We start from the raw sequence: 23,376 nt of genomic DNA, 5'->3' as shown, positions 1-23,376 counted from the left end.
ATTTGCAAACTCTGTCCGACAGAGAAACTGAAGCCCCAGAAACCCGCTTCTCAGGAGTAGCCCACTTGAACTAAACAACCTGAGGCTCTCAACGTTCAGATCTGTTAGAATAATAGAAACATTCAGTTCCGTATTGACAGTACTTTTCTATTCTGGATACTTTCATCTCCTCACGTTTGAAAATTTGTGAAAATAAAAGGAAGGAAATAGAAAATAGAGGACGCCCGTATGGGGAAAAATACCAGAAGAGTAACAGGCACACGGGAGGGTTTTGGTTTCAAAGTATTGAAGCCCTGTAATGAACCTCACATGTTTCCGATCATCATAGCAAAATATAAACACCTCGAGATCGCCCTGTTAAAGTTAGACAGAAATCAGGCCGCGACGACGCGCGGCGCGGCTCACTGCCGGGATCGGGTAACAGCCTTGCTCCAGACGCAGACCCGCGAAGGCGTCTTCGCAGCTGAAAAGATGACAAACTATGCACAGGAAGGGCAGTGACCAGGAGACCCCAGGAAGTGCCTGATCCGGTATTTCCCGGAGACTCCACATCCACACAGGTCAAGTATGTGAGCGCGGGGCGCGGGTGGGCGGGCACCCGCAGGTCTGCGCAGCCGGGACCGTGCCCGCATTCCCCTGGGCACTCTTCGGCCAAACCCGTGGACGCACCAGGCTCTCGCCCAGGCTCTACCTCCTACTACCCAACGGCGCACAAACACGAAGCCGAGTTTGTTTTAAGTTAATCAGTGGCGTTTGCAGGGGGTGGGGCAGGTGGGGGATGGGAAACCCACGGCCGGACAGAAGTTTCCTCTGATTTGTTTACCAAAAAGGAAAGAGAAATAGCCCCCACCCCATCGCCAAAGTCCTCGGCCACAGTATCGCCGCAGTGATGACTTATTCTTTTGAAAATAAAGGTTTTTTTTCTCTTTGGTTCCCGAGCGCTTCGGTCGGAAAGGGCCGTCGAGGGGGTCACTTGCAGCACTGCGGCTGAGGACTGCGCGCAGACCCGCGGAGTTGACGCGTCTCTTCCTGGGACACAGAGTCCTAGGGTGGCGCTTACAGGGGAGTGAGTTAACCAGTTTGGGAAAATTTCGAGAAAAGAGGCTCCAGAGGAGGCAGGACCCTGCTTTGGTGAAATACTAATAAAGGGATGCTAGGCGCGGTCGTCCCAGCGGTACCAGCCTGAATCCCAGCCCCAAGAGACCCCCGCCTAGGGTTTTAGGAACCTGGGGGTTTGGGAAGGGCCGAGGGTTCAGAAATTCCTTTATAGCCCCTAGACATTGATAGCTCTCCTAATAATCGCGATGACAGTCTTGAGGCATGTTTTAGGAATAAGGCGAAAAGCGCACTTTCCCAAGTGTGATCTTTTCTACCTCCCCTTCCCCCCACAAAGTAAACTCTAACTTTACACCAAAGGGGCACAGATAGGTAACTGCTTTCAGAGGGACTCCGTGTCTACCTCGGGGACCCGACATCGAAAAAAAGACCGAGGCATGAGGTAGAGACCCTCTTGAAAAAACCCAAAGACAGAGGCCGAGTAGGGAGACGCTGCTGTGTGAGGCCTGGGCACCTTTCAGGATTTCCCAGGTGCCCTGGTGCAGCCGACGTAGGCGTTTGGGGAAGCGAACCCATCGGGGCAAAGAAGCGCCCACACTCTTCCCCAGTTTCGGTCTAGAGAAAGAACCGACGGCGGTGCCTTGGAAAGCTAGGGCCTCAGAGAGGAGCACAAAGTTCCCTCAAAGTTGGGCGCACTGCACTGTCCCGGGGCTAAGTAGTGAATCGTCTTTCTGGGCTCCCCCACGAGTCGTACTACGGAGGCGTCCCAGGTGGGAAACAGAGCAAGCAAGAAAATGGGGACCCCATCCCCAGGGACTCCTCCCAACAGGCAGGCCTCTAGTCTCCGACGACGCCTTGCCCCGCGCGTCCCATGCTGATTTCGAACCATAAGCTGAGGGAGTGGCGACTTCTGAGCCCAGGCACCAAAGAAAAACTACTTCTCTGGTTTGGGGGCAGTAGGTAGTGTGTATAGAAGACCCCTCTCGAACTTTCCAAAGAAAACGTTACCAATAACATTTCTCTCTCCGCTCTCAAAATAAGCCTCTGGTTTCTCCCGCCAGAACAAGAAGCAGAAACTTTTCTTTTGGAGCCAAGAATCGTGCCGGCCTCACCCAGCGACCCCAAGGGTAGGCGCTCTCCGGAGCTGCCGGCTGAGGCCCCCAGCTCAGCCTCCCGGCGACACTTCCCGGATGCCTCACACTAAGCTAGAATTCCAGGTGCCCAGAAGAAAGCCTGCTTTGGACCAGCCGGGTTCCCATAGCAGCCAGACCCACAGGTCAGCCTCTGGGGCCTCAGCTCCGGGGAACTCTCACAGCCCTACCTAGAGGCTTGGAGAGACCCCAGGATGACCGACGGGGTAACGGATCACACCCGCACGGCGCACGCCCTCCAGCTACGTATTTTCCCCTCCGCGGTAGGGCGACGACATGCCCGGGCGCGCCGCCCACTCAGCACCGCAGAGTGCGCAGCCCTGAACTCTGCTCTCAACACCTCCCAGCCCTTTCAAGTTCGCGCAAGGGGATGGCAGGAAGCGTTCCGGGATCACAGGCCCGCCGGCCCGTACATCCTGCACCCTGGAAGGGGCGAGGATGGAAGAGCACCGGTGACTTTTCCTAGCATTGTTCCCTCCCGGGCCCAGAGCAAATGAGATAAACTTCTGAAGGGCTTAATACAAGCCAGATCTAGAGTTGCTATTTTGGAATGCGGAGAAAATATAGCCAGCGGGATTTGTTTTTTGTTGGCAATCAAGAGCTGGGAAAACGAATGGGACTTCCATATTTTCAGATTTCAGATTTTAAAAGGGGGCAATAAACGAACCACTGCCCGCCCCCCCACCCCCACCCCCAACTCACTCAGCACTATGCGTACAGGGGATGGGGTTGGGGTAACTTGTTCCCTTCATTTCTGTTAGCAGTTTTGAATTGTCCAAAGCCGAGCTGGCTACGGGTGTCCGCCTGGGCTTTTGGGGTGGTCACATGCATTCTAATACCGCTAAGAAAATCCTTTCGGGGGTCACCTCTTTCTGTAGTTGACTCTCCTAGACTGGGTCGCCTCCCTCCACACAAGAGTACTGGTTGAAGTACAGCTCAAACCAATTCCAAAGACGGAGAACCTGTTCGGGCGTCCAGTGAGCCGTTCCATTTCTTAGAATGATCTTACTATTCTAAAGTACCTTTAGCCTGAAGCTGCCCTGCTTGGGTTGCCATAGAGCTGGAAGCCTCTCTTTCCTTAATTAGAAGCGGCCAATTAGACGTTGCTTGGACAAACCTGTGCCCCACATTGTTCAAGAGCCATAAACTTTTATGCCTGCACCTGGGGAGGGGGCTTGACTCCCGCGCCTGCGAGCGCCCAGCGGGGCTACTGCCGCGCCCGCGCGGGGCTGGAGGCTGAAGCCTGCAGGGCGAGCCCGGGGGTGGGGAAGCCGCGGGAGCCGGAGCGCCGCGCGGCGCCTCCTTACCTTGCATGTTTTCCGGCATCTGGCCCTGTTCCCCATGCGATCGAGCCAGTCCCAGGGCTTCCGTCTCCACTTTGGGCAGCATGACAAGGCGACCGCGGGCGGGGACGGGGGATCCGTGTCGGTCCGGAAGCCCAGCACCTGGACACGGGCAGCACAGATTCAACTCCCGCGAAAAGAAGGAAGGCGCGACCGGGGTGCCCGCTCACCCAACCCTCTCGCCTCGCCAGAGCGTGCCTCCGCCTCCTCGGGGCTGCCAGGCAGGACCTCTGAGCCCTGTCCAGTCTCACAGCTCCCGAGCCGCCCCCGAGCTGCGAGGAGGAGGTCGGGGTTAAGAAAGGAGGAGAGGAAGACAGCTTCCCGGCACTCTGGTTCGGCTCCGCAAGGGCGCAGGCGGCGGCGGTGGCGAGGACGCAGCTGCCCGGGGCGCGGAGCGGTGAACCGCCGAGCTCCCGGCGGGCAGCGGAGGCGACCGCGGGGCTGCTATTGCCGCCTCGGTTGTGCCGCTGCCACTGCTCCCGGACGGCTCGGGCGACTCCTTCCCCTCCCTCCACCGCCCTCTGGCTCAGGATCGGCAGGGGTCTCTCTCCTCTTTCTCTCGCCTCCCTTCTCTCTCCCCTCCTCTCCGCCCCTTCCCCCTATCTCTCTCTGCCTCCCTCTCGCTCACTATCGCCAAGTGTGGAGTTGTGAAGTTCCAACCTCCCTCTCCTGCCTGGTCCACTCCCCGCGCGGGTCCGAGAACGGCCCTTCCCAGCCCCGAGGGTGAGGGTGCTGGGAAGGACGGGGGGAAGACGAGGGGGAGAAGGAGGTAAGTGAGGCCAGGGGTGGGGGAAAGGCTGGATTGAGGGGTGAAGACAGTGAATGGGGACGCGGGTTCCGGACTCAGGTCGGACCCTAGCCGCCAGCCAATAAGGATGAGGCTCAGGCTCCAGTCCCCCGGCCTGCCCCAACCTCTTCACCCCGCCTCGCCCCCTCCCACCCCACCCTGGCCTGGGGCGGGGGGGGGGGATGTAAATGCAGCCGGGTCTTACAGCTAGTCAGAAGCGACCTCTGTCTGAGCGTGGCGGCGAAGGAGAAGCAGCCAGAGCGGCAATTTCCTCGAACTGAGGGGAAGCGAGAAGGGATGGGGGCGCGTGTGGGCGTGTGCCCTAGCTAGTGTGTCGGATGAGGAGATGAAGGGGAGTTAAACGCCCATTTAAACCACTGAAAAGAAAATTCAGCTGACCGTTCTTACGTGCAGAGTTGGTCGGCGGTCAAGAGTCCTCCAGCTTCAACTCCCCAGGGCACTGAGACCCTGGAGAGGCGACACGTGGACCCCGGCGGCCTGAAGGAGCCGAGGGTCTCGGCTCAATGAGAGGCGGGCCACAAGCCAAGAGCTCACTCATTAGAATTAGAGGAAGGGGCAGCCACTCCTATTTCCCCAGCCTGCGCCCTAGTCCCTTCGCTCACTTTTAAAAGACCCTGGACTGGAGCCCAAGATCATCTAAGCGACAGACTTTCCAGTTTTAGTGACCTGTGTTTCCACACAGAATACGAGGATCAGTCCAGGCTGTACTTTTTCATTCTGTTGTCTGATGGGACCATCCACTTGAGGCCGAGGCCCAGCATTTAAAAAATGTTTTGAAGAACCATCTGTTAGGCAAGCTCTTCGACCACCAGCCCAGCCGCATTTTCAAAGTTTTCAGATCTCCTCCCAACAAGATGAAAAACATTCTTTCCAGCCTCCTGACTGCATGCGAAATGCCTCATATTCAGGGTCTGCTGTGCAACGAAGTAATTATCAGAGTCCACCCACAAGGGGGTGAATTTGAATCTCAAAAGATCTAAGTTTATTCTATTTGAATGGTATAGAGATTACACATTGAAACTGCTCAGTCCGGTATTTGGTGAATTGGAAATTATTTCAATCTTTGCAGTGCATAATTTATATAAAACGGGTTGTTTATTACCCACTGACACCTGGCAATTCAGGTACTACTGACTCTCTTAACTGATTTGTCATTTTGCTCTTCAGTATATATTCAGGATCAAAGTTATTTAGGCTTCAGCTTTAGTAGCAACTTCAGGTTTCATGGAAACATTTAAACTTACGAAGGCCTGTCCATTCGTTTGTATGGAGAAGTGGGCTGAAGTTGCCAAAAGCTCCAATTTTCATGATAGTATCAAGTATCCCTGTCACCACATTTCAGTATTCCTGGTTGTTTTAAATATCACTGAGAACTAAGAAAATAAAGAAAGGGAGTCAGTTTCAGGGCTTATTGCAGTGGTTGCCCTGCTTTGCTCCTGAACTTTGAAAATCAGTTTATTTCAAAGCCTTAATTAAGAAGAACTTCCTCCCACAGCAGTTCGAAGAATTTATGGGGACACTTATGATACAGCACCTTTCCCAGATCCTAGCCTGGCAAGCATGCAGGACTCTAGACCCTTGGTCCTGAGAGGAAGCCTCCAACCCTGTGTGTGATGGTGATTTCACCTCTGCTTGGTGAAGCAGGGGGAAGTTAGGAGAATTGAAAGAAGTTGAAAAAGGGTCTGATAGGACCTTGAAATTGTAGTGTATCAAGAAACCCTGCCTTGATTTGAGGCTGAGACTGAGGCTGAGGCTGATCTAGTGAGGCAAGCTTTGTGACCATGCTCATAACACCAGCTGCCAGGGCCAGAAGGGACTTGCTTAGGCCACACTAGCGACTTTTCGGTCCATGCCAGTGTACCCTCCCACCACATCCCCGAAAGATGGAGAGTGGTGGTGGCAAAAGGCCAGCTGGCACTCATTTATCTCTCAGCAGGTAGACTTTCCAGGAAAGAAAAATCCTCACAAAATGGGAGGGGTGCGGGAGGGAATAGTGGCTGGGGAAGGGGTTTTAAAAATCCATGCTTTAAAAAAATTCACGGAGGAACTTATATCAAAGCCCTTTCCTTTGCTTTGAAAGTCTAGTCCAGGCCGACACCTAGCAGCGAACTGGAGGGGGCATGAAAGAGCAGAAAGTCTCAAGCGAGAGAAAACGGCCTTTCCTAAAAACCAAGTGAACTCCTAGCTCAGAAGCCTAAGCCCTCGGCGTTCCAGGCCTCCACCCCGACAATGGGAAAAGCTCCCTGGGGACAACCCTATTTCAGATCCCCTGGAAGGATGTCAAGATCCCCTCCAGCAGTGGACGAGGCAAGGAATGTTCCACAGGAATTGATTCTTGTCAGAGACCTAAGGGCACACAAACCTTCCTCAGGTCCCTCCGCTAGGGATTTAAGGAAGCAGCGGGGTCTCCATCCTGGAGGCAGATGCAGAGGAAGGGGCGGCAGCACCAGGCTTCCAGCGTCAAGCTCATTACTGCTCTCCAAGTGCACTCTTTCTTAGCCCTCAGAACTCCCTCCTCCTTCCGAGCACTCACTCTGGTCCTTTGACCCTTCAGTTCTGCTGGGTGAGGGACTCCTATTGAAGCCGGGGACCCGCTAGCTCAGTGACCTTGGATGGGCCTGGGCGTCCCCCAGAAAGCCCTCTCCGAAAGGAAGTTGTGGGAGGAAGAACCCGAGTTCGCGGAGTCTAAGATGGGTTACTTGGGAATGGTTCTGGGTTCCCGAGGCCGCAGTGTGAAGAAAGCCAAGTGGCTGCTGGAAGGGAAAGCAGTTGAGATGTCAGTAGGTGGAACGGGGTCTGTGTGGTCTAAACGCCAACGCCAGCGGTGGTCTGGACCGACCCATAAATGCACCTATCGCGGGCGGACAGACGCATCTCATCCTCCGTCAGGGACATCTTAGCAACTGCCACTCTACCTCTTAGTGGAAGCACATTTAGAAACCCACCCGGTACTTGCCGCTGCGGGAATTGTAACTGGTGGTGGAGACCAGAGATTAGAACCCGGGAGGTCCGGGAGTGGGTGGTGGGCCCTGGGGACAGCTCTGCTCAACTACCTTGTGCGTTCTCAATTTCTTTGCACTCCCTCTGCCAACTTCTGGCAAACTTCTCTCCTTTCCCCCCACCTCCCCTCCACCTCCTTCTTTCCGACCAGACTGGTCTCCAGGGCTCGCCCTTCCCGATTCTGACTTTGTCTTAAGTGTTGATTGACGGTTGCAATTACGAAGGATGATGGCTCGGGGAGGCTCCCGCAGCCTTGATGAGCCCGAGAAGCGCAGTCCTAGCATATTTTATCCACGCTCGGCGTTACGAGGCCGTGCGCGCCCCATTCACCCAGCTGGCTGGAGCTGAGGAGGTCTCGCACTCCCCACTCGCGAGGATACAACTGCCTGCCCTCCTCCCCGCCTCCTCCTTCCCTTGGTTCAGCACCGCATTTCGGAGCGCGAGCTGGGAGCAATCAGCTCGACCTGACCTGGTAAGTGTTGGTCGGCCACCGCGCGCTTGACCCGTGCGGGCTACAAAGGAAAAAAAAAATCAGGATTTTCAGGAGCGGTTCTGGTTTCCTGGGCTCGCAAAAGGTGTGGCAGACACACCTTTCCCGCGCGCCTGGGTAGATGACCCACCCAAACTCGTACAAAACTTGCAAAACCTTCCTCCTTGGAAACAATTTCTCTCGTCTACTCTTCCATTCCCACTTTTTGGTGCTTTTTAAGAAACCAGGACAATTACTTTTTTCGTCCCAGATATCTACTTTTTAGACCCCAGAATAAGTCTAGATTTTTTTCAGGTCTCCATTACTAGGCCGGGATAGCCGAGGGGGAAGAGGAGCAAGTTTATCAGCCTACGGAAACTCCAGGTCTGCCTAATTTTTCCGCCCCTCCCAGCCGAAAAGCCCATCAGAAGTCGCTTTTGCCTTTCTCTGAAAAGTTTAGCCAGAACTCCGGTTTCATTCCTGGGCTCAGAGGGCTGGGCTACCCGCCCACGCCCGTAGGCTCCACCCGCCCTCATCCTGAGCGGTTTGTATTAAAAAGAGACGCGTTAAATTTCAGTACAGCCAAAGGAATTACCAGGGAGCGTCGTGTTGACCGAAGCTTTAAAAAAGCAAACGTGAATAGGTGAGTAGTCGTGCCTCGTTAAAAAAAAAAAAAAAAGCCTTTCTGCTGCACGTGTAAATAACTACTTAAGACATCAACATCAGCCCCTAAAGCAGGAGGATGGCGATTGATTAACAATCACTATGAGAATATCTTGATCTGGCGTGGCGCGGTTTTTATCGCGGAGGAAAACGAAAGCCAAAGCAATTATCTGGGTCATCCAACCTACCCCACCCACCCCCCAGGCAACCTCCCACCCTTGCCCCAAAGGAAAGGAGGCGTTTTTGGAGAGTTTGGCCTGGATATCGGAATCTACGGCTCTTTGTATGAAAAGAGTTCACTGAAGAACCTTTTCACTTATTTTCTTTGCAGCATGTTGTCCCAACCCAGGGGTCCTGGCGCGCCCCGCCAGGGTACCGTCGATTCCCTTAGAAGAGTGTAACAGGGAGATCCGGTCTTGAGAAAAGAGCGGGGCAGGGGAAATAATCTCAGGTAGGTGGTCCAGTCTAATCTATATCTTCCTCTCTGTAATTGAAATGGAAATTTGAGCCAGCTCCAGTTCAAAACTATTGAGACTCCATCCATTGGAACCAATCCTGTCTAGCCTCGGGGCCAACAGAACGACGATCCTGGCCACAAAGCACCTTGTGAAACTAGCTAAACACGTGAAGTTGCCTCCTTTACACCTTCTCCTCTGCCTCAACCTGGGTCAGGAACAAAATCCTTAGCATGAGATTATTCTAGGCTGCCATTTAAATGTATCCGGCGATACTGGAAACTTCTTGATGGAAGGGGTAACGTCCTGCATTGCTTCAGAATTCCTCGGCTTTTGCAGCGAGGGGATGAATCCAACCAAACTTCTTCCTTCAGAAAAGTCCCTGCCTGAGCTACGAGCTTTTGACTCTTAAGGTCAAAGAGTGCAGGGACCGCAGGGTGCGGGGTCCAGCAATTTGGGTCTCACTTGGTCAACAAAGAAAATGGGAATTTGGAAAGGCAAGACTTAACAGTGGTACTGTCACACTCAAGCATGGGGTGTGGAACTAGGGAAAGTGTTATGGTCTGGGCAGTTACAGAGGTTGCACAATTAGAAGGGGGTGGGCTCTTCCAACATGGAGATAACTTTTGCGATTAAGAGATGGCATACAGTGTGTGCCAAGTCTTGAGAGAACTTCACTTGTTTTCTCCTGAGTTTCTTGTCTGGAAATTGGGAAGTTGATTCCAGGACCAAGCAGTGGATTCCGACCAATTTTCTTTCCATTCCTGTAGAGGCCGCTGGAGCAGGTGGAGCTTGCAGGGGGCCGGGAAGCAGAGGCTGCAGGCATCCAAACCCTGAGCAAGTAATCCAGCACTTACCATGAAAAATGCTACCATGGGTGTGGGACTAGCCTATCTCACTGCAGGAGGCACAGCTGGGTTTGTCAAAAGTGCTTTTTTTTTTTTTAATTGACACCTAAATTGTCTTTCCCTATCCCCTTCTTTCATGGGACAACAGTATGTTTGTTTATGCTATCTAATTCAGTCACTCAATTTGAGTGATTTCCCTGCCCTCCTCATACGCACTGACTCTATAACAAGTACATGCTCTGAATTTCCTCTCAGTTCCTTCTCACCGTCTGTTGGTAGCCCTGGGAGTTGCTACCATACACCACAAATTCACAAGCTAAACTTCATTCAAACTCCAGAGATCCTCTCCAGGAAACTCCAGAGTAGGGGGCCAGAAGTGCCTTCATCCCACCCCACTCAAACCTCAGTCCTCCCAGATGCGATTTTCACTCTGCTCTCCATACACTACTCCCTATGCCACCCTTCTGAATTCTAGAAGGATCCAAATCTGATTTCTACTGTAGAATGGAAAGGAAGATTAAAAAGCCACTTATAAATGTGTTTCTTAAGCTCGAAATGTCTCTTGGAGGAAAGTCTGCATAGACCAACATTGTATTAAATCATAATTCCTTTATATCAAAAAGAACAAGTAGTTACTACCTTGGAGAAAGAGTATGTATTTCAGAATATTTCTTGGGTTCTTTTTACAGTTCATTGTCTTGACAAGCTGAGTAAATTACTTGACCTCTGATTCCATTCTTTAAATCAGTAAAATTGGGTTAACAAAGTAAGCTTTATAGTTAAATGAGACAGTGCCAGGAAAGAAATATACTATGCTGGAGACATATATATATATATACACACACACACACACACACACACATACACATACACACATATATCTCAGTTCCCCTTTGTCTTGCTTTCCCCTTAGCTTCACTCAAACTCATCATTCTGTAAGAAAACTCAAAAGGGAATCACTAACCATTCTAGGACCACCTTCCATTGGGATGTGCTTGTTAACTTGATTGTCTTGCAGGACTTGACAAAGTCCTTGGGGACAATTACATTATCACCAGATAAAACTGCTCATGTAAGTGCTCATGGTCATTTGCATTCAGGTTATTTGGTGTTTAAAAGTTAAACTCCAAATATCTTTTCTTACTTAGCAACCACACAAAAACATACATAACAGCTTCCCAAAAGACTAAAGAAGAGGCAACTTTTATCAACTGGCCTGGTCAGTTTTAGTTCACACGGTTTTCTCAAGCTTGATCTCTCAAGATCATATTGGTCATATTTCAACTCTTCCCCAGGGCCTCCCTAGAGCACAATGCCCTCCAAACTCCTGAAGTTCCTTGAAGCCAACTGGATTTATCTGAGAAGTCTCTTCCAATAAGGTGAAGCGTGAGGAAGTGCAACTCAAAGAACTAGCTTTATCCTAAGGTAGACTCTAGACCTGTAGAGTGAAGTTGTCTTGCCTGCCTAGTACATCCCTGGGGGTGGGAATTGGGTTGGGCCTGTAGGTGGAAGTCTGACAACTTGCCCTTCTCTAGCTCAGTTCATGTTCAAGGCTGAATCCAAGATAATCCTAGACATTGTGTCTGGTGGAGGGGTCAAGTAAAGGAGAGAAGCATTAACAAGCCTCTATTCTCCGTTCATCTATAGATCTCTCTTGGTTTATTAGAAGAGGTGTTAAAGATGCTGGGTGCAGTGGCTCACGCCTGTAATCCCAGCACTTTGAGAGGCCGAGGCGGGTGGATCACCTGAGGTCAGGAGTTCCAGACCAGCCTGGATAACATGGTGAAACCCCATTTCTACTAAAAATACAAAAAATTAGCCAGGTGTGGTGGCATGCACCTGTAATCCCAGCTGCTCGGGAGGCTGAAGCAGGAGAATCGCTTGAATCCCAGGAGGCTGAGGTTGCAGTGAGCCAAGATCATGTCATTGTTGTCATTGTTGTCCAGCTTGGGCAACAAGAGTGAAACTCTGCCTCAATAAAAAAAAAAAGGAAAAGGGATTTCCTTTTTTTTTTTTTTTTGAGATAGGGTCTCACTTTGTTGCCCAGGCTGGAGTTCAAGGCATAATCACAGCATCCTCGACCTCCCTGGCTCAAGTGATCTTCCCACTTCCACCCCCCAAGCCCTAGTCACTGGGACTACAGACACATGCCACCACACCCACACACAGCTAATTTTTTTTTTTTTTTTTGTAGAGACTGGTTCTCACTATGTTGCCTAGGCTGGTCTCGATCTCCTGGGCTCAAGTGATCCTCCAGCCTCAGTCTCCCAAAGTGTCGGGATTACCAGTTTGAGACACTGTGCCTGGCCTAAGAACTCTTTTAACTCTGGTCACAACCTGTGGATCCAGGCCAGAAAAGAGGAATCTGAGAAGGGCTGTTTTGGAGATGGGCTGGGGCATGGAAAGAAGGGAGGCTCTGGAGTTTAGCTTCCTAGAAGAAACTGGCAGCCTAAGCCCCAGCTGTGAGAATCAGAACATGGGCTTGGGTGGTTAGCACTCTAAATAAAGCTGGCTGGAGGTTAGGGTGACATAATGGCTATCACACTTTCCACTGATGACATCTACTTTCAGAGATCCTTATGGGCGCAGAGCTTGGTGGAGGTTATCACTGAAATAAAATCAGACTCAGAGTGTTCAGGGGACCAGATAGCAAGCCTCACATTACAGACTCAATACAGTATTTGCACTGTGTATCATGTACCCCTAAGTAGGCAGACATAACCTTCTGTGGATAATATGCAATATTATATTGAATGCATAAAATATTCTGCAAATGCAGTTAATTTGAGGAATTATGGAAATTTAATATGAATCAAAGCATAATATTGGGCACATTGTGGGAGTTGTCAATAAATACTTGTTTCATGTATAACATATTTCCTACCACACAGATAAGGCTCTTTTCTTGATATAGGTAAGTATAAAAAGCCTCTAAAGTTAGTACTGCATATTATTCAATAGAATCATCCCATCTGGGAGAAAGCAGAAAACCGAGACCAGAAACCAAGAGTCTGGCCAGCGTCCCAGAGTTAGTTAACTTTAAGGGAGCAATCTAGTTATAACCTGAGTGTGGTGCTTTTACACTACATTGAATGATTATCTTGCAGGTAGGCAGAAGGAACAACTTTATCTCAATTCTGCTTTTCTATACAAGCACAGACATCATACAAAACTTTCATGTAACCATCAGTGTGCATAAAAGCGAGACTCCGTCTCAAAAAAAAAAAAAAAAAAGATGTAGTCCCTAGTTAAAAGCCATGGAGACAGCTTTTTAAATAAAACGAGGCCCATTTCCTAGTACAACACAACTGAATTAAATGTAGAATTGTAAACCCTGACTGATGTCTACATACACCGTGCTCAGTTTTGTGAACGACTCAACACAACCCAACTTGCAATTTGCCATCTGAAAGCTACTCTCGAGACCCTCAGTCACTCTCTACAGCTGCACCCGTGAGTTCTTCCCAGTGGGGCTGCCCTGGGCAAATCAGAAAGACCCATTCAAAGAGCATCTCTCCTTCAGGAATGGGGTCAGGCCCTTCAATCCAACAGTTCAGTCTGATGGCTCCTCACCGCCCTCTCTTCCTCTCCCTCAGCCCTTTAGATGGCTCTGTCCAGCCATTCCCCCTGGAAACGACCCCTCCTGGAGGATACGAGGTTAAACAGATGATCTCTCGGTGCCAAAGTCGCCTCGGGGTCACTAAGATGTTGCAGATGCGGACACCTCACAACCACCTGCGGGGCTGCAATACCAGAGGGCGGAGGGGGTGTGCTTGAGTTGGGAAGGGGCGGGTGGCTGCGAAAAAGATCCTGAAAGAAGTCTCTTTTACCGGAAACTGGAATTTTGTTATCCCGGAATCCGGCGCCCGGAAGTGCCTGCACAGGTTTGGGATGTTGGGGTAGGCTCTCTGAGGCCAGGGGAGAGCCTTCTTCGGTACTTTTCTTGAGGCTTAGTCCCCAGCAGCCTCTCATGGGCTGGACCGACAGTCCTCCGGTTCCCAGCCCTCTGCGGTGGGACGGATTCCAGAGCTGCAGGTGTTCTCTGTTTACGCTCAGCGTGTACCCGCCTGGGTTCCTTGCGATGTGGTTGCGGGTGCGGTCGGTGGAAATACAGTTCTTCCCGGGTTGCAGAGAGAAGTGCAACAGCGTCTCCTTCCCCTACCTTACCCTCTTTAATTCACCCATGGGGTCTGGGGGAGACAGCGGGGGATCGGCGTGTGTGGTCTCCCGACCCAGCTCAACTCTATTTTGGCAGCGGCCAGTTGGGGCTGCGCGCAGCAGGAGCCCAAGACCGCCCGCGCGGGCGCGAGCCCCCGTGCGCGCGTCCCCCGTGCGCGCTCAGTCCGCCTCTCCGGCCCGAGCGCGCTCTAGCTGCGGCCCTCGACGCGGAGCCCGAGCTGCGCGGAGCTGCCGGGAAGGACTCCTCGCCTGCACACCGCGGCGGTTCTGCCAGACGAAAAAGATGCGAAATCGTTTTGTGCTTCTCTCTCATCTTTCTTGTGCCTGTATTTTCTGTGTTATCTGCAGAACAATTGATTGTGTGTTACACCCTGCTTGCCTTCCCCGTGTTTTCTTTTTCGTAAGTATAGAACATTTTTGGTAAACATTTCCTCAAGTGATATACTTTAGGGTGTAGTTGGCCCATAAAAAAAAGCAATCACTGCATTCTGTGGAGTCAGCTGACTCGGAAGGAAAAAAGAGAAAAAACTCAAGCCTTGATTTTCTTTCTTGTTACAACGGAGCTGAGACTCAGAGCTCATGACAGGCCCCTGCAAATTCGGAGGGAAATTCCAGTCCGAAAGCCTAGGAAAATGCTACCAGAAAAGACACAGGTCCTTCAAAAACCGGAGAAAGGCAAAAGGGCATGACTTCCAACAGACAATTACAGACCACTGAGAATCACTTCCCTTTAGTCCTTTTAGGGTTAATTGAATGTAGTCTTGCTATAAAATTCACAAGTTCGTAACTCTATTTTTTAAATGAAAAGTAGCTTTATTTACTTATTTGTTTGAAAAAACAAAATATACTAATTGTTGCCAAAAAAACAGTAGCTCTTAACTTCAAATCCTTTACTAGTGATGGTCTAGTTTTTTGGGTTTTATTTTTTTGGGGGGGGGCGCATGACTTTCATTCCCCAAGAAAATAAAATGAAAATTTTTTACAGTATAAGCAGAGAATGAGACACCATACTCTTGTGTGGGTTGAAAAGTAACAAATACTTGACAGCTATCTGTTAAAGTTTGATCAGTGATCACTCAATGTGATTAACTTGTTTCAAATTGTTCAAATTTTAGCTTATTCTTTCTGATTAAACATTATCGGAAAATATTAAAGTTGAAATTGTTAAATTATAAATTATATTTTCTGGCTGTTTAGGCTAATAGAATGACACCAGTAAACACTAGATATAATGAATAATATCCATATGTTGAAATATCCATTTGGTTTTTTTGAACTGCAAGAAAGATAAATGTGCGATACACATACATGGGCTTGTTATGTGCTTTTAATAAACATAATAGGAAAAGCCATGACTTAAAATGCAAACTCCATCAACGAGATTAAATTATATGTATGTACTAGCAGAATAAATAGAGGATCAATAGAGCAACTCCTACTTACCAATAGGTGTAAGTCCGTGCTTTAAAGACTCTTGTAAATCCCCAGTATCCGAATTAGAAGACATTCTTAGTGAAATGATAGGCAGTTCTTTGGCCTAAAGCAGAAATCATTGAGCAAAACAAAAGTGCAGCTTGTCAAATTTCGTGGCCTTGGGAAGGACTCATCAGACTACGGTAACCCTTAGTGAAAGTTAAGAAAAAGCAAAGGAAAAAAAAAATCCGGAATTCATAAAGTTACAAGCAAGTCTTTCTCTGGACTCTGTACTTTTTCCAACATTAGTGACCTGCTGTAAACCATGTATCCAGTTTCATGATGATTTCTAATCAGAAGAGTGGAAACTTTTGATAGGCTTTGACTCATCACATGACTCTATGCAGGTTGATAAGAGGACCCTGTTATAAAGTGACAGCAAAAGAGATAAGAATTCTTGCCAGATAATGGCAAAGAAATGATTAACTCAGAAGTGGAGAGGTGCTGTGCAGCGCAGAGAGTGGAAAGTTGTAAAACTGAGAGGTCAGAAGATCAGACTTAGTGGATAAAACTACAAACCAGCTAACTAACTTAGTCTAACTAAACTTTGGCTTGTGACATACCCCTTGATGTCGTCACCTCTTTGCATAGAGGAGGACGAACATAGCTCTTCTAACCTCTGTAAATACATTTTAGATGACAACATTGGCAGACATTAATTCTTTAAGTGATGACTACAAATGTGATAGACACTCTGAAACACTACAGGTAGCATTTCCAAGCTTATGGTCATTTATTTATTCATGTTGTGGTCAACCAACTTTTTTATCGGGCCTATTCATTAGATGAGGAGTTAACCTTAGCTTGTTTCTACATTGGTCATATGGCTGAAACACAGTCTATCTCTTTATCCCCAAAAAGTAAAACTTATGCTTTGAGATTAATGCTGGCAAACTGATGAATATGTAATACATTTTTCATAATTATAAAGTTATTATTCTTAGGCCGAGCATGGTAACTCACACCTGTAATCCCAGCACTTTGGGAAGCCAAGGCAGGCAGATCACCTGAGGTCAGGAGTTCGAGACCAGCCTGGCCAACATGGTGAAACCCCATCTCTACTAAAAATGCAAAAATTAGCCAGGCGTGGTGGTGCAGCCCTGTAATCCCAGCTACTTGGGAGGCTGAGGCGGGAGAATTGCTTGAACCTGGGAGGCAGAGGTTGCAGCGATCTGAGATCATGCCACTGCACTCCAGCCTGGGCAAGAGAGTGAGACTCTGTCTTCAAAAACAATAATAACAACAAAAAAACAAAAAATAATTTTTGTTTTTGAGACAGGGTCTCACTCTATCACCCAGGCTGGAGTGCAGTGGCATGAACTCAGCTCACTGCAGCCTCCGCCTCCCGGGTTCAAGCAATTCTCCTGCCTCAGCCTCCCAAGTAGCTGAGATAACAGGGGTGCACCACCATGCCCGGCTAATTTTTGCATTTTTAGTAGGGACAGGTTTTCACCAGGTTGGCCAGTCTAGTCTCAAACTTTTGACCTCAGATGATCTACCCGGCCTCCCAAAGTACTGGAATTATGGGCATGAGCCACTGCACCCAGCCAAAATCCCCAATTTTAATATTGACACTCCTTTTAAACTAAGTAAATGCAGGTTGTGTGTATGTGTACAGATAATTTTTAACTCAGTATATAAACATTTGTTGTAACAAAACTTCATATATCATTTGATGGATTTAGTAGTCTTTGTCTAAAGATTCACATTACAGAATTTATGGTCTATTTATTTATTTAGAGATGGGATCTCACCCTGTAGCCCAGGCTGGAATGGAGTGGTATAGTCATAGCTCACCACAACCTCAGAATCCTGGACTTAAGCAATCCTCCTGCTTCAGCCTCCTGAATTAGGACTACAGGTGTGTCTCACCACACCTGGCTGATTTTTAAAATTTTTTGTAGAGACAGTGTGTTGCTGTATTGCCCAGACTGGTCTCCTGGGCTCAAGCAATCCTCCTGCCTCAGCCTCCTAAAGTGCTGGGATTACAGGTGTGAGTTACCTGTAAACCAGAACAGTTCTTTTTTTTCCTTTTTCTTTTTTTTTTTTTTTTTTTTTGAGACAGAATCTTGCTCCATTGCCCAGGCTGGAGTACAGTGGCATAATCTTGGCTCACTGCAACCTCTGCCTCCTGGGTTCAAGTGATCTTCCTGCCTCAGTCTCTCTAGTAGCTGGGATTACAGGTACATGCCACCATGCCCGGCTGATTTTTGTATTTTTAGTAGAGACGGAGTTTCGCTACATTGGCCAGGCTGGTCTCGAACTCCTGACCTCGGGTGATTCATCCGCCTCAGCCTCCCAAATTGCTGGGATTACAGGTGTGAGCCACCACACCTGGCCCTTTTTTTTTTCCTTTGTTTTTTATTCAGATTACTGTTAGATATTTCCCTTCTTGCTTCACTTCATGTCAGTTGAAATGTTGAAATATAGCATCTGAAAGTGCTCTCCACTACCTTTCAGCTGTGCTGCTGGCTCTGAACCTTGCCCAAGATCAACTTGCCTTAATGAGGTTTGGGTGGCTTGGGGTATGGGTGACCCCTGAAGTCAGAATCAGAAGTGGCCACAGCCATGACTTGTGGTCCTCTGAGTATAAGAAATGTCCCCAGTTGTATATCCTCACAGCCTCATGAAAGTAAGATTTTGTTGAGTAGACCTGCTCATGGAAGGTGGGTAGTTTCCAAGTGGCACTGGTACACACCAAGTGAAATAACTGGTAATCCTGGCTGTCAGCGGAGCCAGGTCAACATGCTGATATGCATGCTGTTTTTCCTTTGAACTTTAAGTTCTTTTTTTTTTTTTTTTGAGACGGAGTCTCGCTCTGTCGCCCAGGCTGGAGTGCAGTGGCCGGATCTCAGCTCACTGCAAGCTCCGCCTCCCAGGTTTATGCCATTCTCCTGCCTCAGCCTCCTGAGTAGCTGGGACTACAGGCACCCGCCACCTCGCCCGGCTAGTTTTTTATATTTTTTAGTAGAGATGGGGTTTCACCGTGTTAGCCAGGATGGTCTCGATCTCCTGACCTCGTGATCCACCCGTCTCGGCCTCCCAAAGTGCTGGGATTACAGGCTTGAGCCACCGCGCCCGGCCTGAACTTTAAGTTCTTATGTACACATAAACAATCCATCCTACTTTTCATTAACACCATGTTAGATATTATTTTCTGAGATCGATATTTTTCTTTTAAAGAAAAAAAAAAAATCATACAGTGGATTTTAAAATATTGTTATTGAAACCAGTGATTTCTTCTTTGATTTTAGATGGAAACCCAGAAAGGACCTTCCTTCCTTCCTTCCTCCCTCCTCCTCCTCCCTCCTTCCCTTCCTTCCCTTCCTTTCCTTCCTTCCCTTCCTTCCCTTCCTTTCCTTCCTTTCCTTCCTTTCCTTGTTTCCTTGTTTCGCTTTTCTTTCTTCTTTCTTTCTTGACAGGGTCTCACTCTGTCACCTAGACTGGAGTGTAGTGACACGATCTCGGGTCATGGCAACCTCCACCTCCTGGGTTCAAGCGATCCTCCTGCCTCAGTCCCCCTAGTAGCTGGGATTACAGGTACATGTCACCATGCCCAGCTAATTTTTGTATTTTTAGTAAAGATGGGGTTTCACCATGTTGGTCAGGATGGTCTCAAACTCCTGACCTCAGGTGATCCACCCGCCCCGACCTCCAAAGTGCTGGGATTACAAATGTGAGCCACTACACCCAGCTAATTTTTTGTATTTTTTTTTTTTTTTTTTTTTTTTTTTGAGACGGAGTCTCGTTCTGTCGCCCAGGCTGGAGTGCAGTGGCACGATCTCGGCTCACTGCAAGCTCCGCCTCCGGGCTCATGCCATTCTCCTGCCTCAGCCTCCTGAGTAGCTGGGACTACAGGTGCCCGCCACGGCGCCCGGCTAATTTTTTGTATTTTTAGTAGAGACGGGGTTTCACCATGGTCTCGATCTCCTGACCTTGTGATCCGCCCGTCTCGGCCTCCCAAAGTGCTGGGATTACAGGCGTGAGCCACCACGCCCGGCCTAATTTTTGTATTTTTTTTAGGGACAGTGTATCACCATATTGCCCAGGTTGCTCTCAAACTCCTGGGCTCAAGCGATCCTCCTGCCTCAGCCTTCCAAGTATATGGAACATATATTTCTATGGATGTATTTTGCATCTGTAACTGCTTTGAAATATGTAGGTCTTCTTTTACACTTGCCAAAGTGTTGGATACATATTTCTTGAGGCCTTTCATATCATTCAGTCCATAAAATTACATTGTCCGTCAGATCCTCTCAATGCACTGGTTATAGCTCTAACTGTTTTCCTGAGGAAACCACTCAGTTTTGGTTGCTGAATGCAGCCTATATAAGCACAAATTATGAGATCATGGTAAGAATGAAGGCAGGGTAGCAGGGTGGTTAAGAGCCTAGGATTTGAGGTCAGAAAGCTCAGGGCTTCCATTTGTGCTTTGCCCCCTTCTCAGTGGCAAAGTAATGCTTGGCTTTTTTTAAGCCTTGAATTCCTCATAAGTAAAAATGACAAAAATGATGAAATCCAGTAGTTTTTGTGGTAAGATGTAAATGAGAAATAAAGTACTCAGTGTCATGTCAGAGAAAGAAAGCACTCAACGTGTCAAAAGTGAATATGGAGGCCGGGCGCAGTGGCTTACACCTGTAATCCCAGCACTTTGGGAGGTCGAGGCAGGTGGATCACTTGACGTCAGGAGTTCAAGACCAACCTGGCCAACATGGTGAAACCCTGTCTCTACTAAAAATACAAAAAATTAACCGGGCAAAGTGGTGCACGCCTGTAATCCCAGCTACTCTGGAGGTTGAGGCAGGAGAATTGCTTGAACCCAGGAGATGGAGGTTGCAATGAGCCAAGTTCATGCCACTGCACTCCAGTCTGGGTGACAGAGTGATACTCCATCTCAAAAAAAACAAAAAACAAAAAACAAAAAAAAGGTGATTATGGGCTATGTGACTTGGGATCTTAAGTGAAAGACACATCTTCCTTAGTGGAATTTTAGAAGACATACTAAAGTTTCTGTTTTTGGGTTTTGTTTCTGACACCAATTCTATCTTAGTCACATACATTATTAGAGACCTTATAGAAGACCTCATAGGATTCATATAATTAAACAGCACCATAAAGTGATTTGTGGCTGGGCATGGTGGCTTAACACCTGAAATCCTAGCATTTTGAAAGGCTGAAGCAAGAGGATCACTTGAAGGCACGGGTTTGAGACCAGCCTGGGCAATATAATGACACTTCATCTCTTAAATAATAAATGAAATAATGATAAATAATAAGGAATAAGGAATAAATAAGTATTTATTAATAATAATAAATACAGGCCAGGCGTGGTGGCTCACACCTGTAATCCCAGAACTTTGGGAGGCCGAGGCGGGTGGATCACGAGGTCAGGAGATCAAGACCATCCTGGCTAACATGGTGAAACCCCGTCTCTACTAAAAATACAAAAAAATTAGCCAGGCTTGGTGGTGGGCGCCTCTAGTCCCAGCTACTCGGGAGGCTGAGGCAGGAGAATGGCATGAACCTGGGAGGCAGAGCTTGCAGTGAGCCGAGATTGCACCACTGCACTCCAGCCTGGGCAATAGAGCGAGACTCTGTCTCAAAAATAAATAAATAAATAAAAATAATAATAATAATAAATATAAATAGTAAAGTGATTTACTTTTCTTCTTGTCCTTTCTGTATATGGTTAACAAAGCATGTAATAGCACAAAGATTGAATTTCATGCTATACTGTCTGCCTCTAATCAGACATAATTGTTTTTAAGAATGTACAAAAAATTGGGAATGGTAGTATCACCAGCTTGCCTAATAACTCCTAACAGAATCTTTAAAAGATACTATTTGCGATTTGTCACTCTCTTGCTTTCCTATAAAACTCACTGGCTTGTTGAGGAAACATTATATTAATAAGTTACTTTGGTCCTTTGAAGCTTATCCATCAGGCTGATTGAATAGAAATAGGTACTCAGTACTTTGTGAGAAATGAACATATTTTTCTGAAAGTGAGGCTAGGGTAATGTTCACATGTGGTACAAATAACAGATGCTTGGAACTCAGCCTCAGTGACAGTTAACAAGCAATTTATGTTCTGGCCATGCTGTGGGGAGGACAAAAAACAAATCACACCCTGAATTTTTGTATTTATTTTTTCTCAATCAAGGTATCATCTGACCCTTTCCATTTGGCAAGTGTGGGCATTTTCCATTACAACATTCTGTTTTAAGCACCTTCACTACCTCACTCGATACCACAACATAGAATACTTATAATGACTCATGTTTACAATAAAATGTTTATAATGATAAAAAATATTTCCTAACAGATTTCAGAAACGATTTGTAAATTATTGACAGATAACTAATGACTCTAAGGCATCTTTGCCAAAATCCAAAAAGTATTCAACAATGTCACCTGAACCCATATTGCATGAAGATGTTAAAGTTTAGTTAATGAATTACAGTCACTGTAAACTTCCTGACAACACTATTCCAAGACATTATGACATATCTATTAGGAATTGATATTCCTACAAAATTGGATTTATCATGAACCTCTTGCATGAGCAAACTGGAAAGGCCCTTTCAGTATGTTTATAATATGGATTTATTAAGAAAAAACACCTTAAAATTTTCATCATTCAAATAGACTGATTGCATCAGATCTGGGGGAGTTTTTAACAGAAGGCTTATAAATACTGAACCAGTTAGTTACTTCCAAACCATTGCTTAATAGTGCATTTTTGCTTGTACTCTTTGCTAACAAAGGCATTTGTCGCTGATTTTGTATAGAATCTGAGCTAGGGTTGGCACTTTTTTTTTTAATCAACTTTCTTAATAATCCTCTCCTCTGCCAAATTATGTAAGATGATGGAATGGTACATTTTGGAAAGGAGTGACTAAGTAAAGATTTCTCCTCATTCTTTTAAATAACTGTGAGAAATGTGGCACCTGGTGGAAAAGATAAGTGACTTTTACACAATACTATTATGGCCAGGTAAATATTACTCACTTTTTGTAACACTGATAATTAAACAGAGCCTTAGTCAATCTTTTGGCAATTGAAATATTTAAGACTTTACTCTCCTGTAGGCTTGTGCTGAGTTCCCCACGTTTATCACAATCTATGATCTGTGTCTGATGGCTCATAGTTTATATCTCTATTTAGAGTAAAAGAAATAAACTCAGTAGCATTTTGTTTCAATTTAAGGCCTTTAAAGACATTTAAGCAAACAACTAAGTGATCTCAATTGTTTTTAAAAGAGGAAACTGTAGCATATCCAAAGTGATTTCCCTAGGAATCACAGCATAATTATTATTAAAACACGAAGCTACAAAATAGATCTCAGGCATTCCTTTTTTTTTTTTTTGAGACAGAGTCTTGTTCTGTTGTCCAGGCTGCAGTGCAGTGGCACAATCTTGGCTCACTGCAACCTCCACCTCCTGGGTTCAAGCCATTCTCCTGCCTTAGTCTCCCAAATAGCTGGGACTACAGTCACATGTCACCACACCTGGCTAATTTTTGTATTTTTAGTGGAGATAGGGTTTTGCCATGTTGGCCAAGCTGGTCTCAAACTCCTGACCTCAGGTTATCCACCTGCCTTGGCCTCCCAAAGTGCTGGGATTACAGGCATGAGCCACCACACCCAGCCATCTCAGGCATTCTTAATTCATGAAATTGAGTGTTATGTGTTACCTAACAGTCTGGCAGACTACATACATAAAACAATCATTCAAATAATAGATTTTCCTCTAGACTGAAATATTTTATGTGGGTGAAACTTACATGGAGCTATATAACTCAATTTCGATTTATGTTTCAGTTATTTTAATGAACTTTTTTTTTTTTTGCCCTCTCAGTCTTTTGTGAAATAAGAAAATACAAATAATATTATTTGTAATAAAAAATAAAAATAAAGTATTTGGGCGTGG

General features: G+C 47.2%; 1 protein-coding gene across 3 annotated transcripts in view; it reads right to left on the bottom strand.

The window, feature by feature from the left end:
• The window catches only part of NR5A2 (nuclear receptor subfamily 5 group A member 2), a 151,411-nt gene extending 135,687 nt beyond the window's left edge, over nt 1–15,724 (bottom strand). Inside the window, exons 1-2 of one of the 3 annotated variants that reach the window (XM_033197043.1) lie at nt 15,416–15,724; nt 3,515–3,652 (exon numbers count right to left, since the gene is read on the bottom strand). In XM_033197043.1, coding sequence (XP_033052934.1) covers nt 3,515–3,652; nt 15,416–15,479 — 202 coding nt within the window. In that variant the 5' untranslated portion in view covers nt 15,480–15,724. Of the gene's footprint in view, nt 1–3,514; nt 3,653–4,210; nt 4,450–15,415 lie in introns of those variants that run through there. The other 2 variants (XM_033197046.1, XM_033197044.1) reach the window with 2 other exon arrangements.
• Nucleotides 15,725–23,376: the final 7,652 nt, after the last annotated feature.

Source organism: Trachypithecus francoisi, unplaced genomic scaffold (genome assembly GCF_009764315.1).
Source record: "Trachypithecus francoisi isolate TF-2019V2 unplaced genomic scaffold, Tfra_2.0 Lachesis_group5, whole genome shotgun sequence".
Classification (NCBI taxonomy): domain Eukaryota; kingdom Metazoa; phylum Chordata; class Mammalia; order Primates; family Cercopithecidae; genus Trachypithecus; species Trachypithecus francoisi.
Note: the sequence above shows the minus strand (reverse complement) of the source record. Positions and strands in the feature narration are given on the sequence as shown.